Raw genomic sequence first — 17,659 nt, forward strand, 5'->3', positions numbered from 1 at the left:
GCAGTACAGTTTCTGTCTTCTTGGCTGAATGTGATTCTTCTGGTGGGGCATGGGGGCACGGGGAGGGTAGTATTAAAGTACCACAAAATGTTTTATTCACAATTAAACCAGAGACTTAAAAATCCACTGATGTTAAATCAGAATGAGTACAAGACTTTATCAGGTTACACCGCCCAAATTTAAACTCTACTCAAGAACCACTTTGCTTGAGAAATAATAAAATCGGTGGCTAGACAATCACTTCTAGTGCCTACACCATGTACATGAACCACATTACATATTAAAGCACTTTAATCAAACTTGGAGGTTAAGTAGCTTTTAGTAAATGTAAAGTGGATAGAAATGGAATTCAATGGCAAACAAAATTCTCAGAGATAGGTCATTTACTTAAATTTGACATAGTATCACCCCACTTTTTGAATTTTGGCAATAAAACTGGTTTTATTTCATTAGCTTTACTCATTTAAATGGCACGCATTTATAACTCCCAAGATACTCGTATAAACACTACCTAAAATAATACATAAAAAACCAAACAGATCAATAACCTGAAAGTGTTATTACCTATTATGCATTTACTAAATATAATTCTTTATACATCTATTATACATTTTTAATTTTTCCTTAGTTATTATTCCAACATATGAATATAGAAACCATGCTGGGGTCAATATATATCCAAATGTGGCAATGAGTTGGCCAGAACATATAGGACATGGCATTTCAAAATTTCTAATGCAATTCTTATGTCAAATTCAGTCATTTCTCCCCTTTTTATTTCTAAAGTTAATATACCATGGTTAGAGTAATCAGTTGAATATCAAATCCAAGTGAATCATAAAAGTTCAGTCATGTAATATTAAGGCTAATGTGATTAAATTTATTTTTCATGTTTCCTTTAATTTTGACCAGCTTTTGTAATGGCTGCATTTGTAATATTATAAAATAAACTGTTGGTCTCAAAATATTTTATAAACGAATTAGTTTGACAACTAAGACTCATATAACAGTTATCTGGCAAAGTGGCACTTTATTCCTGGCCACATATGTATATCTTATCATCACTGTTCCTACTGTTGACACCAATAAAATGAAATTGTTATGTAGTAAGAAATATGGCAACTAAATACCCCTCCCCACCCTCCAAAAAAGAACAATGTCATCACTTTAATTTTATTAGGAGTCACAAAATTTTTTATTTAGGAAAAATATTTCCTTCAATGTTTATTAGATAATGAATCTTATTTAAATGAATAATTTACTTTTACTTTTCTGTGTAGACCAATTAAAAAGTATGCCTCTTTCCTTTCATAAGCAAATTCTATTTGTCTAATTCTGCATGGCAGATAAGAAATTAATACTTTATTTCCTTCTACCTTAAAAATTAATTATGAATTTTCCTCATTATGAATTAGTTATTTCTGTATGGACTGTTGTCACGCTGCTGTTAAAAAAAAAAAAGTTAGTAAAGGATATGGACACATGGGAAACAAACCATAAACTATAATACTAGTTTATAAGGAAATATATTAAACATTGTTTAAATATTAAACAGCAAAATATTCGTATATTAAATAAATAAGACTTGAATTTGTCTTGTGGAACTATAGGCCAGTACCACCAATAATGGGGATGGTCTAGTGCAAAAGGTGGCCACAAAAGAAAAAAAACACAAAAAACAAAAAAAGGAGGAGACGACACAACATTTAATACTGGCATTGTTTTCATAACAAATTGAGCCAGTGATTTTCGATCCTTTCTCAACATAAAATACCTGAAGAACAACTTTTTAAAAATACTGATGAACAGGTCTCATCCCATACAAATTAAATCAGAAACAGGATTCAGGCAACGGAATTTTTTAAAGGCCCCCAAATGATTCTAACGTACAGTCAGGGTTGAGAGCTGCTGACTGAAACCCACAAGCTTCTTACTGTTGCCTGACTCAGAAAAGGTGTCCTACGAATGAAGAAAAGGCGCTTTCTTTTACTGGTGAGACAAGACAAGGGTGTCTCCAGTTACTTATGGGTAAGTCAAACTTACTAATGCATACTTCCTTTCCATTAAAATATCTGCATAGGACTCTTCATTCCCTACAGGGAATTACAATTACAATTCTGTATTTTTAAACTCCAAGACCAAGTAGAGTCAAAGTACTTTTTTGTAATAAATCAGTTACACTGAGAATCCATCACTCATTCGTGCACATAAATATGTACTGAATGCCTACTGTGTGCAAGGCACTGTGACAGGTGCCGCTACAGGACCTGGAGCCACGAGAGGATGAAGAGTGATGGGCTGGAAGCTTTTTTCCTTAGAATTAACGGCTATAAAATGAATTACATGGACCTAATTAAGGGAATGAAGGTCAAAAAAAAAAAAAAAAGGAAAAGAAAAAGACAAAAAGTACATACTAAGGGTTTGATTTTCAAATACATGAAACAGCATATTTGTACTTTTCCTAATGTTATTTCCAGAGCCTCTGAATACACGTAAGGCAAATTCAAGATAGAAAAATAAACCCTGTTTAAAGTAGATGTTCCCAATTTTAACCACACTCTATAAATTTCATACATAAGTATAAATACTAAAAATCTTTATAGAAAGGTAGTTCATGTCCACTTGTAGTAGTCTTAACAAGTAATCTTACATTAAAATATTACAGATTCTAGTCCTTGACTTTTCATCACGGAGAAAGTTTATACAACACAATTTATTTTGAAAACAGATTTATATGCTGAGAAATTCTAATGTGAACAAATTTGAGTTTTCTTTTCAAGAAGAGAGGATGCAGAGAAGGGAAGAAAGGGGTGGGGGGCAGAGTCTGTTCAAACCTTATAAATATCCTAAAATCTAATAATTTAAAACGCTGACTGCTTTCTTCCTCAGGAACCTAGTGAATTCCATATGAATAAATACTTTTTCTGTTCATTATTGGCATGGACTTTTTTGGTTACTTAAAAAATAAATATTAAGTGCTTCTCATTTTTACGATAGCATTAAATTTCAAAATGAGGCTAGGTAATGTCAGCTTAACATAAGAAAGAGCTAAATGTATACATAAAATATGTTAACCTACGAGAGATTCCTGGGGTGGGAAATGACATAAGATGAATGATCAGCAACAATTCTAGTGGCAAAAACTCTTTAGGGGAGTAAAGGTTCCAAAAGCTGCTTTTAAGTAATAAAAGGTGGATCAAGACTCAAGAAAAACGCTCATTCGTTTTACCTTGGATGCAACACTCTGTCTAACGTACAGAAGTAGTAAAATATTTTACTAAGTTAAAATATAGGTTTTATATTTTATACGATATTGAATACGCACATAAAAATACCAGTGTTTTTATCTTGTTTCTGTTCAGACACTTAATTAAGCAAATATGTTCTTTGGTGTCTGGGAGAGTTTATCAATATTTAAAGATAATGGAAGATAAGAACATGCCTAGAAACAGAAGACTCAAAATCCTATACCATACAAAGAATCAAAGGTGGACTTATGAGAAAAGACAGAGTTACACTGCAGTAGGACTAATACATTTCTTTCCCCCAAATCATACTCTGGCTCCCAAAATAAAAAGTACTATAGCCTATAAGGTTTTTAATCTGTGTTTTGAGATTTTTCAAGTGGAAAGATATCACAGATAGAAATATATCATTCTAAGTTTTAAAATTACCAAAGTCAGTGAGAAGAATGTACATTCATTAAATGTATTCATTTTAAGTAAAGAAGTCTTGAAAAGCCGAACAGTTCAACCAAAGGTGATGAATTGTTCTTGATTTTTCATTATTCCTTTTTAAATAGAGAAAGTACAGATATAGTACATATACAGGCTGACATTTTGATTCATTCAAAATAGTCACATCCCTTTGCTTGGTTTTGGAAGTTCCAGAGATTAAAATTAATACCATTCATAACACAGTATTCTCAATAAAAGGAATTATAGAGCAATGAAAAATCAGAAGATGGCTTAGAGAGCCTTATAACCTCTACATATACACACTTTTGTAACCTGTATTTATTTTCTAAAGAAACAAATTTTAAGTAATGCTACTTTAACCAATGGAGAAAAAAATTCTATCAAAATATACAATTTCCATTACAGACTAGAAGGCTAATATTAAAAAAATAGTTGTAAGCCAAAAAGTTTGCTTATATGACAGGCATCATCCCTTTGAAGCATAAATCATCAAATAAGGTTTTATAAAAGATCGATCTGTGACCTTCTTCACTGATAAATTCATAAAGCTTGAGTCCCAGTCTCTAGATCACGGTGTATCCATGCTTCTTAATCCAGATTTCCAGAAAAGCGGGAAAACAAGTAATTCAGAATCTCAAGTGGGATTTGTGCTTTACCATGTACCTGAAAAATAATATTATAATAGGTTATAATGATTATAAGAATTCTAGAAGTTTTAGAATATTACATGTAAAAATAAGTTGACATTTTTTAAAACTTAAAATCAACACTGGAATAGGATGTTTTGCTTTCTAAAAAATGGATACTGTAACCTTTGGGAATATAAGGATTTCTGAAGTAAGCCAGAAAAAACATTCCTCTTAATAATTTCTATAATCTAAGAGCTTCTGGCTAGAATAATAAATGATTCTCTTTAATATATTATCAATTATAACCACTGGGTTAACTCAATCACCTATGACTTTGAGGAAACCCATAATATTCGGTGAGAGACCAAGAAAGTTAAAGATTTTACAGAGCACCTGAAACGAGAACCACAGATTCAGTGGTATTGTGATCACATGCTGTTGTTAAATTTCCAATTATAAAACTGATATTATTGCAAAGGTCTTTAAGAACTCAATTTATACTAGTAATTAAGATATATTCAAAAACTGAACTCCTTTCATGAGCAGCCAGCTACCCATAACTCAAGTCCAGAGTCAGAGACCTTTTGGTGCTGGCAAAATACGAAGGGATCACTTACTTAGTCCAAGTTCCCTGGACAGACAGAAAACAAGGTTCAGAAAAGTCACATGGTTCATTCAAGCCGAATCACAAAATCAAGACTAAAATCTAGGTCTTCTGACTCAGATTTAGTGCTCTTTCTACCAAGCTATAAGCCCTTTCTCCCTCTGTTCAAGTCAGTATAACCAAGATATTGGTTAATTATCTATTTTAGATCAACAACAAATTAGGCAATGTCTTAAAGGGGCTTTGGGGGATACGGTTCACAACTTGAAGGAACTTAAAATCCAATAAGGAGGCAGGAAAATTACTAAAATAAGGCAGAAGTTAAGTGCATTTTAGGATCAGGATTACCTATCCAGGGTTTCCCAGAATCGTAAGAAAACTGGTCTATCCAGATGACGTTTGTGATAGCTGAGTTCTAATACTGTTACATCCCATTTCTGAACGTTTGGATCCAGACGAACTTCATCATATTTGAGATGGAAGGCTTTAACTACAGGGGGGGAGAAATAATACTCTTTATTCAAACTGCAAACCAAAATTATAAAAATATTTTATAAAAGAATAAAAATACCCAAACACAGACATTAATCAAAAAAACTTAAAAAAAAAAAAAGTCAACCTTTCTTCCACCAACCAAAACTGTATTATAACCAAAGTGATCTTTGAAATAAGAGGCTGAGCACTGTAGTATCTCCCAAAACATTCAATTCAACAAAAATTTACTGAGGCTTATACATGCCAGCCACTGGGGACTGAAATAAAAAATGAGGTAAAATAAAATGCATATGATCCGGTGAAGGATAAGAAGAAGAAAAAGACTACTCACATACAGTATGATAAAGGTAGTAGAATATCATAGGAACACAAGAGAATAGTACCTTTCCCACACCGTGGGATTCAGAAAAGGCTTAGATAGGCAGGGTGGAGTAAGAATTACACAGAATTACACAGAAAAGAGATCCAGTTAACAAAAAGAACATGCTCAAAGAGAAAAAGGTTTCGTCTAGGAACTAAAGAAATTTAACAAAATTGCATCATGCAAAGTAAGGTAGGGGAAAAAAAATAACACAGGGAATGAATAAAAGCTAAGACCACAGAAGTTCAGAGCAATGCTGGCCTTGTGGGCCATATTCAGGAGTTTGGACTTTTACCTAAGAGACGTAGGGATTCACTGCAGAGTGTATAGCAGAGACTGATGATACAGCATAGTAATCTAGAGGAGAAAGAGATTTGCTCTACTGGGAAGAAGATACACATATGACAAGAAAGATTCAAGAGATAATCAGCAAGTGAGAACTAATGGAACTTGGTGAGAAATGAAAAAGGAAGAAGAAACAACTGGAAGGTCTCTGGAGAAGGTTATCTGGAAGTAGATATTTGCATGATATAAAAAGAGAGTCTAGCAAAGATCTAGAAGAGGAGGATTTCAGGCAGAAGGAACAGCTGATACAAAGGCCCTTAGAGGCAAGCTTGGAATGCCCTACAAACAAGAAAAACTTTTGTAGGCAATGTCCTATATGCAGAACCTATTCAGCTATGATAAGAAATCTGAATTTTATTCCAAATGTGATAGTAAACCACTAGATAGTTTGGAGCAAGGAGGTGAAATTATCTGATTTTCGTTTTCAAACGCTATCTCTGGTTGCTAGGGAGATTAAAGACTCTAGGACTAAACTTCCCAACAAGTGTCTGCTGCCAAACGTTAAAAGGTGACCATGAACACTGACTTTGAATCTTCTTCCTTGATCGTCCCGCTGGACCATCCTCACCAGTTTATTATTGTATTTGCAATCAGTTTATCATCAGTGGAGTGTTAGTTTTACTTGTGTACATGGAAGATGTTTACCTTTTCTTTCCATTTTTTACTTTTTTTCTAACATATAAGATATGATCATTACTATCACCATTATCATCTACTATTAGGAGTTTCTAAAGAGAAAATGATTGACTGTTAATTTTTTTAAGTAGCTGATTTATAGATTGCTTGTTCCATACTGCTGGCAGACTTACTGGCTTTTGATGTTAACTAATCAAGGTCTAATTCCTTGATGGAAATACAAAATAAACCATTTGTGCCCCCAAAAAACACATAAATATTACTTCTAAATTATTTGCTTTCATAAGTAAAGGTCTCCTCATTGAGCACATTTATTTTGAATTTAATTCAAATTAATCAATTTAAACCAATTCATTTAAAGGGACTATCCGTTATGGATTCAGAAAACTCACTTTCAAAAAAATTATTATTTATATGTGTAAAAAATATTTTTTAAGTTTCTTTAAACTTTTAAATTAAATGAAGTCAATATTTGAATACTCTCTATGGTGCTTACTACATGTTTCTCTTTTCTAATGTTCTCAGTATGATTTGCTTTAAAAATCATTCTTAAAAATACATGAATTATAAGTTTTAAAATGACTTATCTAAAGCCTTATATAGGGCTTCCCTGGCGGTACAGTGGTTAAGAATCCACCTGCCAATGCAGGGGACATGGGTTCAAGCCCTGGTGCGGAAAGATCCCACATGCTGCGGAGCAACTAAGCCTGTGTGCCACAACTACTGAGCCTGCGCTCTAGAGCCCACGACTCACAACTACTGAGCCCACGTGCCACAACTACTGAATTGAAGCCTGTGCACCTAGAGCCTGTGCTCCGCAACAAGAGAAGCCACCTCAATGAGAAGCCCACGCACCGCAATGAAGACCCAATGCAGCCAAAATTAATTAATTAATTAAAATAAATAATAAAGCCTTATATAAAGGCCTATAATCCCCTTTACTAATTTCAGTAGACTTAGTTTACACAGTATTTATTTTTCCAATAGAATACACAACTTCTTAAATTAAAACAATATCAGAGTCCAAAAAGGTTAAGTCACAAATGAGGAAACACATGGTTTCTCTCATCATACAAAGTATGTTATTAGCATGAAGCAATGGTGGCAAGCAAACTTACACCAAGACACCATAAAACATCTTTTTTTTTTTAAATTTTAAGGTTTTATTTAAGCTAGTTTATCTAAAATGTATTTTACCATGTAATCAATATAAAATTATTGATGAGATATTTTATTTTTGTCCTGTATAAGTCTCTGAGATCTGGTGTATATTTTACACTGACAGAACATTTCAATTTGGACCAGCCAAATGTGGCTGGTGGCTTCTGTTTTGGGCAGTGCAGGTGTAACCAACCCCAGCAAGAACTCAGCCGCCAGTCTAGGGAATTCCCTGGAGGAATTCCAGTAAGTCCAGTGTTTCTTACTCATAAAAGACATAATTTTTAAGCCTCAGCAAAAATAGAGGAAATAAAGTTCTTCTTATAAGAAGCCAGTTATCTGGGGAAACAATGAACACTAAAGCAAAATACTTCACACAATTCAGAATTGTTCATTTTTTGCAAACTGCATGAATGTTGTCAACGCTTTTTTGCAGGAACAAAGAAAGAAAAGAAATAGAAAGGTGCTCTTAAGTAGTATTTTGGTAGATAAATGATGGCATGTCAAATGACAAAGGGACAACATAATACAGAAGATTAAATGAAAAAGTTTTCACAATGATTAACTCAAAAATTTGAAGAAATCATCATTTAAAAATCTTGATCAACAAATGTATGTAACCATTTCAAGCATAAGAAATAATATTTTGGGGAATTCCCTGGTGGTGCAGTGGTTAAGAATCCGCCTGCCAGTGCAGGGGACACGGGTTCAAGCTCTGGTCCGGAAAGATCCCGCATGCCGCGGAGCAGCTAAGCCCATGCGCCACAACTACTGAGCCTGCGCTCTAGAGCCCACATGCCGCAACTACTGAGCCCGCATGCCTAGAGCCGGTGCTCCACAACAAAAGAAGCCACCACAATGAGAAGCCTGCGCACCGCAATGAAGAGCAGCCCCCGCTCGTCACAACAAGAGAAAGCCCACGTGCAGCAATGAAGACTCCATGCAACCAAAAATAAATAAGTAAATAAATTTTTAAAAAATAATAATATTTTTTAAAAGCTATATCCAGTTACAAGCTCAAATCTCTCATAATTTTGAAAAGATTTTATTTGGAAATTTTATACAATCCAATATTTAAAATCTTTTCTAAACCTTTGTATTTTCTTACTGTGCAATATGAAGAAAATATAATTTTTTTTACCAAGTACCCTCAGTTTACTCCTATGCTATATAGAGATTATCATTTTCTATGTGGGTTATGGGGAAAAGGTGAGGAGCTAGAAGAGTCAAGAGTTAAATGCAAGGAGACCAGCTAAAACCTAAGAGATAACATATTTCTAAATTTCTGGCTTAGGCAAATTACTAAAAAAAAATTGACTCAGGCAAAGAACAGCTTGGGGATGACAGAGGGTATAAGACAATAGATTCCACTTGGAACAGGTTGAGTCCTGATACACCGATGGGACTTCACAAGGAGTCACCTGGTCATCAGCAAGATAGGCAGACCCAGAATATCAAGCCAGAGACATAACTTTTATAAACAGAGGATACAGATGGTAGCTGAAAGCTATTAGATCTCCTTGAGAGAGTATGTGTAATTATAGGAGAAGAGAAGCGGGAACACAAATATGTCACTGAAAGCCAGAGGAAGAGCAGCTAGTGTCTGAGAAAATGTAACAAGCCCTCAGAAAAGAACATTTAGAAAGGAGGAAATGGATCGAGAGTAAAATTCTGATAAGGAGATCAAAAGTATCCAATATTTGGGTCACTGGTGAGTCTGGCGGGAACAGTTTAGTGGGCAAGCAAGAGAGCACAACTACAGTAGCCTGAGAATCAAACAGAAAGTGAGTGAGTAGAGACAATTCTTTCAAAGGCTTGGCTGTAAAAGGAAAGGAGAGCCAGCTAGAAGAAAAGGTGAGGTAAGAGGAAAGGGTTTTGTTTCCTTCTATGATGCAAGGGGCAAGAGTACTTTCATTGTAAATGCTGATAAGTAAAGAAGGAAGGCTGAAGAGAAAGAAAACTTCTTGGAAGAAAATTATTATTGTTAACTTTTTAAAAAATCTCTAAGTTCTTATCTAAATTTCTGAAGACTAACAATCTGAACAAAACAACAATGAATTTAGAGAGCATTTATATCTTGAAGACATTCTAATCATTTTTTATTACAGTATTATTCAACAAGGCAAGCAAGTAGGTAAAACACAACAAAATTAGTGTTCACTGACATTTTGCTTTCATTAAAACTCCCATTCTCTCTACATCTTTGACTTCTATTTATCAAACCTGTGCATTACTCAGGTTTCTGAAATAACATAAAAAGCTACCATCATATTAGAATCATTTTTAAAACTGAATGAAGGCAGGAGAATAAGTGATTAAAAGTTTTCAAGCCTGGGCAGTTTCCAGCCTGGAAGAATGGTGGTACCACTAACAAAAACTAAAATTGATTAAAAAAAAAAAAAAAAAAGCTGGGTTTCACAGTAGCATAATCTACATTCATAATAAGTAAAGTTGTTATTTCTAACAAACATACCTGTTTCATGAGGATGCTTTTTAAAAAGTAATTTTACTAATGTTACTAACTTAAATGGGTACTCAAATTAAATGATAATTAGACTATCCCTACCAATAAAAAGACAAGCTTAGGGCTTCCCTGGTGGCGCAGTGGTTGAGAGTCCGGCTGCCAATGCAGGGGACATGCCGCAGAGCGGCTGGGCCCTGTGAGCCATGGCTGCTGAGCCTGCGCGTCCGGAGCCTGTGCTCCGCAACGGGAGAGGCTGCAACAGTGAGAGGCCTGCGTACCGCAAAACAAAAAAAAAGAAAAAAAAAAGACAAGCTTAAATTCATCTACTTTTGGTATATCAATACATACCAAAATATGGTCAATAAAAGACATAAGACACATGAAATCTATCCATTTAACAGGTATCTACTGAATGCTTCCCAACGCCATGCTCTCTTCTGTGCTGATGATACAACAGTGAACGAGGCAGATAAGGCTGCTCCCATCCTGGAATTGGCATTCTAGCCAGGGAAGACTACAATACAGATATGAAAATAAGATAATGTCAAGCAACAGTGAGTGTTACCACTGCAGTAACTGGGAGGAAGTAACGGCTACTTCCAGGGTGGTCAGAGAAGGGCTCCCTAAAGGACAGAGTACTTACTTGGCTGAGACCTAAATGAACAGAAAAAGGCCAGTCGTGCAGCAACCACTCCAGATAGTGGGAGTAGCAGGCGAAAGTCAACCCATTTAAAAACTGGCTAACAAAGTGAATAAAAGTGTAGGAACACGCAACAATATTAATGATTTATTAATGTTATGGGATAGGCAATATCACTGTTAGATATAAGTACACAGAAAATATTAATGTTCCAAAAAGGCTTTAAAATATTTCACAGGGGCTTCCCTGGTGGCCCAGTGGTTGAGAGTCCGCCTGCCGATGCAGGGGACACGGGTTCGTGCCCCGGTCCGGGAAGATCCCACATGCCGCGGAGTGGCTGGGCCCGTGAGCCATGGCCGCTGAGCCTGCACGTCCGGAGCCTGTGCTCCGCAACGGGAGAGGCCACAACAGTGAAAGGCCCGCGTACCGCAAAAAAAAAAAAAAAAAGTTTCACAGGTGCTTAAAAATTAAAATATGTGGTACTTAACAGGAATCTTTTGGTATACACATCACATGTGCATAGCCGGGAGGGAGGAAGGGAGGAAGGGAGGAAGGGAGGAAGGAAGAAGGGAGGAAGGGAGGAAGGGAGAAAGGGAGGAAGGGAGGAAGGAAAGCAAAAGCATTTCTGTATTAGATAAGCAGTAAAAATAAAGAGACTCTTACTTTTAGCAAATATGTCGACTGGTGATCCATCAGGCAAAAGCCACGGCCAACCTTTGAACTGCCATGCAGGACCTTGCACGAAAACTGCTACAACCCGGTCCCTATAAATAGAAAAGAGGGAAGGGAAGAGTGGAGGCTGAGTATCTCAAATATTCTTGGTTACTATAATCCTTATGGAAAGAGTCTCATCATTATTCCTGCAATAGTCTCCTGTCAATACTTCTGTGAGGCAAACACAGTACTGCATTACCATAACTTTTCATTATAATGTTACCATTAGGGTACATAATGATTGCTACATTTCCCATGTGTTGTTTTTTACACCTAAGTCATTTAAACATAATTACATGCACAGTCCTATACGTGACCCTTTTAGCCTTTTATCTCTGCCCCTTCTATTAATTAAAGGGCCCATTTTGCTTATGCAACAGGGAACAGTAGTATATCTGTTCATTGAAAAAGTTAGTTTTAAAAGAAAATCATTTAAAATTCAAATGCATCTTAAATATTTCACTTTAAAAATGTTATAAATTATAATAATTTGCTAACCATTTTATAAAGCTCAAAGGCCTTATTTTGAGTTCTGATTATCTGGAAAATAATCTGAGTACAGAAATTACCTAAACTTTTAAACGTTTTCAATTGTTTTATAGCTGTTTCACTCACCCTAAATTCTCTAAGTTTTTTCTAAAGCAACTTGTTTTTCCCAGCCATTCAACTTCATTTTCCTAAAAAGCACAAATCTCTTTCTAGGCCCTCATATTTCATTAGCTTCCAGAAAATTTAATTAAACTGAGAAATTATAGTAAGTACAAAAGCCGTACACAGTATAAGCCTACAACTAAAGAGGTGGGAACAAAATCATAACATCAACAATAATAACTAACACTCATTAGATTCACTACGAGCATTTACTATGTGCCAGTGCTGGTCTAAGCAGTTTACTTATGTTAACACATTTAACCTTCAAAACAACCCTGTGAGGTAAACTATTATTACCCCTATTTTACAGAAATGCACAAGCATACTAGAGAACAGTCCACTAGCCAGAAGAGAGAAGGAGGGAGGGGAGGAGTGTGGAGAAGAGAGCAGAGTGGGAGAGAGGGAGGGAAATCAATGATTGATCTTGTGCACTGGTTATGCTATTGTCCTGTATGGGGGCTAAGAAATCACATGAATAGCCAACTCAGTGTTACAATGGAAAGAGTTCTGACCTTACAACTCCCTGAAAGGGTCCTGGGAATGCTCAGAGGTCCACAGACCACACTTTGGTAATCACTGCATTAGATGGAGACTCTGTACATCCAACAGAATATTAAGCCAAAGTTACCTTCTATTCAAGTTAAAGACTTACAGCAGTGATCAAAGTTACTATGAAAAACCACAGCTTAAAATTCTTAACCTGCTCAAAATCTCTAAGGCTAAAATTCAACCTTAAATTAAAAAGTTCCTCCTTCATGGGATATATGCTCCATACTGCCTAAACCATCTTTGGTAATGGAGCACACTATTAAATGGCCTCTTAATTTTATGATGTAACTTGCACCATACAATAGTTGAAGGTCCAAGGTACCTGCCAAAGTAAAGAGGATTTGCTAGACAGAGGTCCCCTAGATCCCAGTGTGTCTCATAGGGTTAGCAGGTGAGCTGGATAATAAAAATACTATTCCCAGTGAACTCCTGAGAGGACAATTAACAGAGAACAGAAGAAAGGTATGGAAAATGTTATCCCTAGGTTATGACACCAATGGCTAGGACCTCATATATAACTCAAAGTATTTCTGTTAGGTACTAAAGGAGAATTCTAATACACGAACCCTTGATTCTTTAGTAAATTTTTAACATACTAATATTCTCGATGGCTTGACTTCCTAACATCTGAAGACTAATAAGTACTTCAAAGGTAAATTTCAGCTAATGCATCAATGTGTTACACTCTCTGTATCAGAGAGATGCACACTTAGACTTTGTATTTTTACTCTGGCTTAGATTAATTAAACAATTTAAGGTAATTCATGTATCTGAATTTATACGCACTTTATATTACAAAGATTGGGTTGGCCAAAAAGTTCATTTGGGTTTTCCGTAACATCTTACAGGAAAACATGAACGAACTTTTTGGCCAAACCAATAGCTTAATATTTTATTAAAGGACATTTTAATGCAATAAAAGAGCTGAACCGGGGTGATGTTATTATTTTTGTTAAATTATTTCCTTACAATAAAAGTAACAATGCTTTCACTTATCACTTCTTACTAAAAAATTTGAATTCTCCAAATCAAAAATCTAAAACATAGGCCCTCTAAAACAACATTAGTCTGTTTGAAAATTTTGTTCTAAAAGCTGATCCAGAATAAATGGACAAGTGGAAAGAATTTTTACTCTCCAAGTTTTCCAGAAGTTTGTGTTTCTTATAAGTAAAATAAAGTTTAGACATCCAAAATATATTACTTAGGTATTACTAGAATGTTAACATTACTGATGACCAAATTAGACATTAACACAGGTTTCAAGGATAGGTTCTATCTAGAACTCATGATAAAATTTGATACTTGTTCATTACACAAAAAATTAATGACTTTAATGACTATGTGAAAAATACAGATTAATTTACCAGTCTTGAGGCATTAGTTTAAGGGGCTGGTCTACTACTCTGTAAGGAACTGTGACACTAATTGCAGTGCCCCCTGGTTGCATCTGGTCTTTTCTTCTCTGTATTAGAGTTTCATTTTCTCGTTGGCAGCCTTGTTTCTTCTTTTCATCTGATGGGACAAACCTTTCAAAAAACAGAAATGATTCCACAGGAATCGTTAAAAAGAAAAGAAATCGTATTTTGAAATGATTTTTTAAATAATGATAGTTTTAAACCAAAAACATTATTTTTTGATATAAACCCACTCCGCATGTACAGATCATAATGCTTGAAGAGTATGGGTCTTTACTTCCCATGCCAAGTAGAACTCAAGCTCACTTAGGCCAGAAGTCAGTATGTGTGTGTGTCAGTCTCACACACAGACACCCAATTTATATTCCTTCATCTAGCATTTAGTATTCCTCAAGATTAAACAACCACACTAATCCTTGATTTCTCAAATGCTAGTAAGAGGCAAATTTTACTATAACTCAAAGGTCACTTGAAATGGAGTTGACGTGTCTAGCTAGGTGACTCAGTCTGCCCAGGAGCATCAGCAAACACCCCTTTCCACATGGTAGCCACCACTCCCATCAGGATACAGAACATGTGCAACAGACCAGAAAAGTTTCCTCTTGTACCTTTCAGTAAATCCCCATCCTCCTCCCCCAACAGGAAACCATACAATTCTGCTTTCCATCACCACAGATGAGTTTTGCCTGTCCTACGAATTCATATATGCGGAATCGTACAGAATTGTACTCTTCTTTGCCCAGCTTCTTTCATTCAATTTAATGTTTCTGATATTCATCCATGCTGAGGGGTATATTGGTAGTGAACTAGCAATGAATTCTTTTTTACTGCTGAATAAGATTCTATTGTATGAATATGCCACAATTTGTTTATACATTCTCCTGTGGTACATTTGGGTGGTTCCAAAATTGCGGTTATTACAAATAAAACTACTATAAATACTCTGGTATAAGTCTTTTTGTGGATGTATGTTTTCATTTCTCTTATATAAATACCTATGAGTGGAACTGTTGGATCATTGGGTATGTTTAACTTTAAAAGAAACTGTCAGAAAGTTTTCCAAAGTGGGATAAAGTAAGAAGAACATTCTAAAGGCATCTCTGAGCTAGCTAGCAAGAAGTAAAGAACTCTTGGGCCAAAGACTGAGTAAAGTAGGGAACTCAAAGAGGTTAGAATAACACTGCAGACTTCTTTCCATCCACGGAAGGCACTGGCAAACTAATTAAACTTAAGCTTTGTCTTTTATTGACACTATATTTCACTAGACTCCTGGAAGAGGAAACAAGGCCCATATTCTGCTCAAGGTAGAGAATCTAACAGAAGTTCCTTCTTTCATAAAGCTAGGACTCTGGGGGTTAAGTTCAGTATAATATAAATAATGTAAACTAGAAATAAACCCACTGCCCACCCGTTTTCCTGCCCCCCATGTCCACCCCAGCCCTAACCAACACCCTGACAAGTGCAAGAATAATCAAATCTCGGAATTGCAAATTGGACCTCACTTGGAGTTAAAGCAAGAGTTAACAACCCTGACCACAGTGACTGGTTCAGAAATAAATGTGTTATACAAGCCAGGCAGATAAGACTTAATCCTGGCATTTTTGGTAACCTGGAGTTTCTGATGGTCATCTTTGCCCCTGAAGCAGGAGAACCTGCTTAAGAGACAGAGAGACTAACTCCTGATCACTTCATTTAGCACTGAGTCCAGCTGTGTCAGAAGCTAGGACTAGTTATACTGAGCTAATAAATTATTTTTTGATAAGGCTACTTTGAGTTGGTTTTTAATACTTACAACAAAAAGTGCTCTAATGAATACAACCAGCAATGATACACACTGATTGGATGGATATTTGTGATCTGGAGAAATATTTTGATATCCACTGACTCATCCAATATTTGCAATTTATTTAGTCCACTTTGCATTCTATGAGGGTGAAGGAGTATGGGTGATATGATTAAAGTCATTACTGTTTAAACAAGAACAGTTCTAGTAAAATAATTTTCTTAGTATAAAATGCAAATGAGTTGATATACTGAGGTTAAGTTCCAGATTTTAAGTTTACGTTATTTTGAAAAACAGAACAATTTTATGGATATGTCACAGATTAAAAATATAGTTTTCAGGAATTCCCTGGTGGTCCAGTGGTGGTTAAGACTTCACCTTCCAATGCAGGGGTTGCAGGTTTGATCCCTGGTTGGACAGCTAAGATCCCACATGCCTCAGGGCCAAAAAACCAAAACATAAAACAGAAGCAATACTGTAACAAATTCAATAAAGACTTTAAAAATGGTCCACATCAAAAAAAAAAAATCTTAAAAAAAAATATATAGTTCCTTTCTCCTAAATAAAAGAAGCTGAAATCGGGGTGGGGGTGGGGGGGAATTAACAATAATTTCTGAATGTTAAACCTCAAACTGAGAATTTAACTTAAAGCAATGTTAGATTGGCTATGCTCCCAGGTGCTTAGCAGACACAAACGCAAATCTTCATTCTGGAACTCAAAGAATTTCCACAAGAAAAAAATTCCAAGGAAAATGAACAGAAATTACTAAATGAAAACCATTAAATGAATATTTAAAAACAACCAAAACTAAACACACAAGGAAATGAGGTATAATGAATGAAACAATAATCAAAAGAAAATGATTAGTAAGGACTTCCAGGGATGCAGCTATCAAAGACCAAACCTGTAAAACAAGCCTACAAATACGTACAGGGAAAAAGAAATTATTTTTAAAAAAGAGAGAGAGACCAAAGATTTGAAAAAGAACTAAACAGTACCACTAAAATAGAAAAAATAAGATATCTGAATTTTAAAATGGAATGACTAGACTAGGGGATGGTCAAAGAAACAAACTACAAGTTATACCTACAGAAATGATCAAGAATGCAGGTGACAGAGCAACAGATGGAAAGTAGAACTGTTTAAGAGACATGGATGATGAAATGAGAAAGTCTTAAAGTACGTCTCATTTAAATCCCAGAAAGAAAGAAAAAAGGGGAGATGAAGGGAGAACACACAGGTAATATCTAAAGAGATAAGAGCCAAGACTTCCCAAACTGATGAAAAACACAAATCCATAGATTCAATTCTGAATCCCAAGGTGGGATATATAAGAAATCTACACCTAGGTACAGCAGATAAACAAATTTAAAATGATCTTTAAAATAATAAGATAAAGCAGATTTCTTTAAAAGGACTGATTACCACAGCTGACCTCTTCATCATCAACAAAGGAAGCTAGAAGGTAGTGCAATAATACCTTCAATGTAATAAGAAAAAAATTAACTCCTCTATG

At 35.3% G+C, this 17,659-nt stretch overlaps 1 protein-coding gene across 1 annotated transcript in view; it reads right to left on the reverse strand.

Moving 5' to 3' along the window:
• Positions 1–299: 299 nt before the first annotated feature.
• The window catches only part of CDC73 (cell division cycle 73), a 91,089-nt gene continuing 73,729 nt past the window's right edge, over positions 300–17,659 (reverse strand). Inside the window, exons 14-17 of the mRNA XM_082834583.1 lie at positions 14,309–14,470; positions 11,694–11,794; positions 5,280–5,421; positions 300–4,361 (exon numbers count right to left, since the gene is read on the reverse strand). Coding sequence (XP_082690709.1) covers positions 4,325–4,361; positions 5,280–5,421; positions 11,694–11,794; positions 14,309–14,470 — 442 coding nt within the window. The 3' untranslated portion in view covers positions 300–4,324. The remainder of the gene's footprint in view (positions 4,362–5,279; positions 5,422–11,693; positions 11,795–14,308; positions 14,471–17,659) is intronic.

This window comes from Leucopleurus acutus (genome assembly GCF_964270905.1).
Source record: "Leucopleurus acutus genome assembly, chromosome: 2".
NCBI classification, from domain to species: Eukaryota; Metazoa; Chordata; class Mammalia; order Artiodactyla; family Delphinidae; genus Leucopleurus; species Leucopleurus acutus.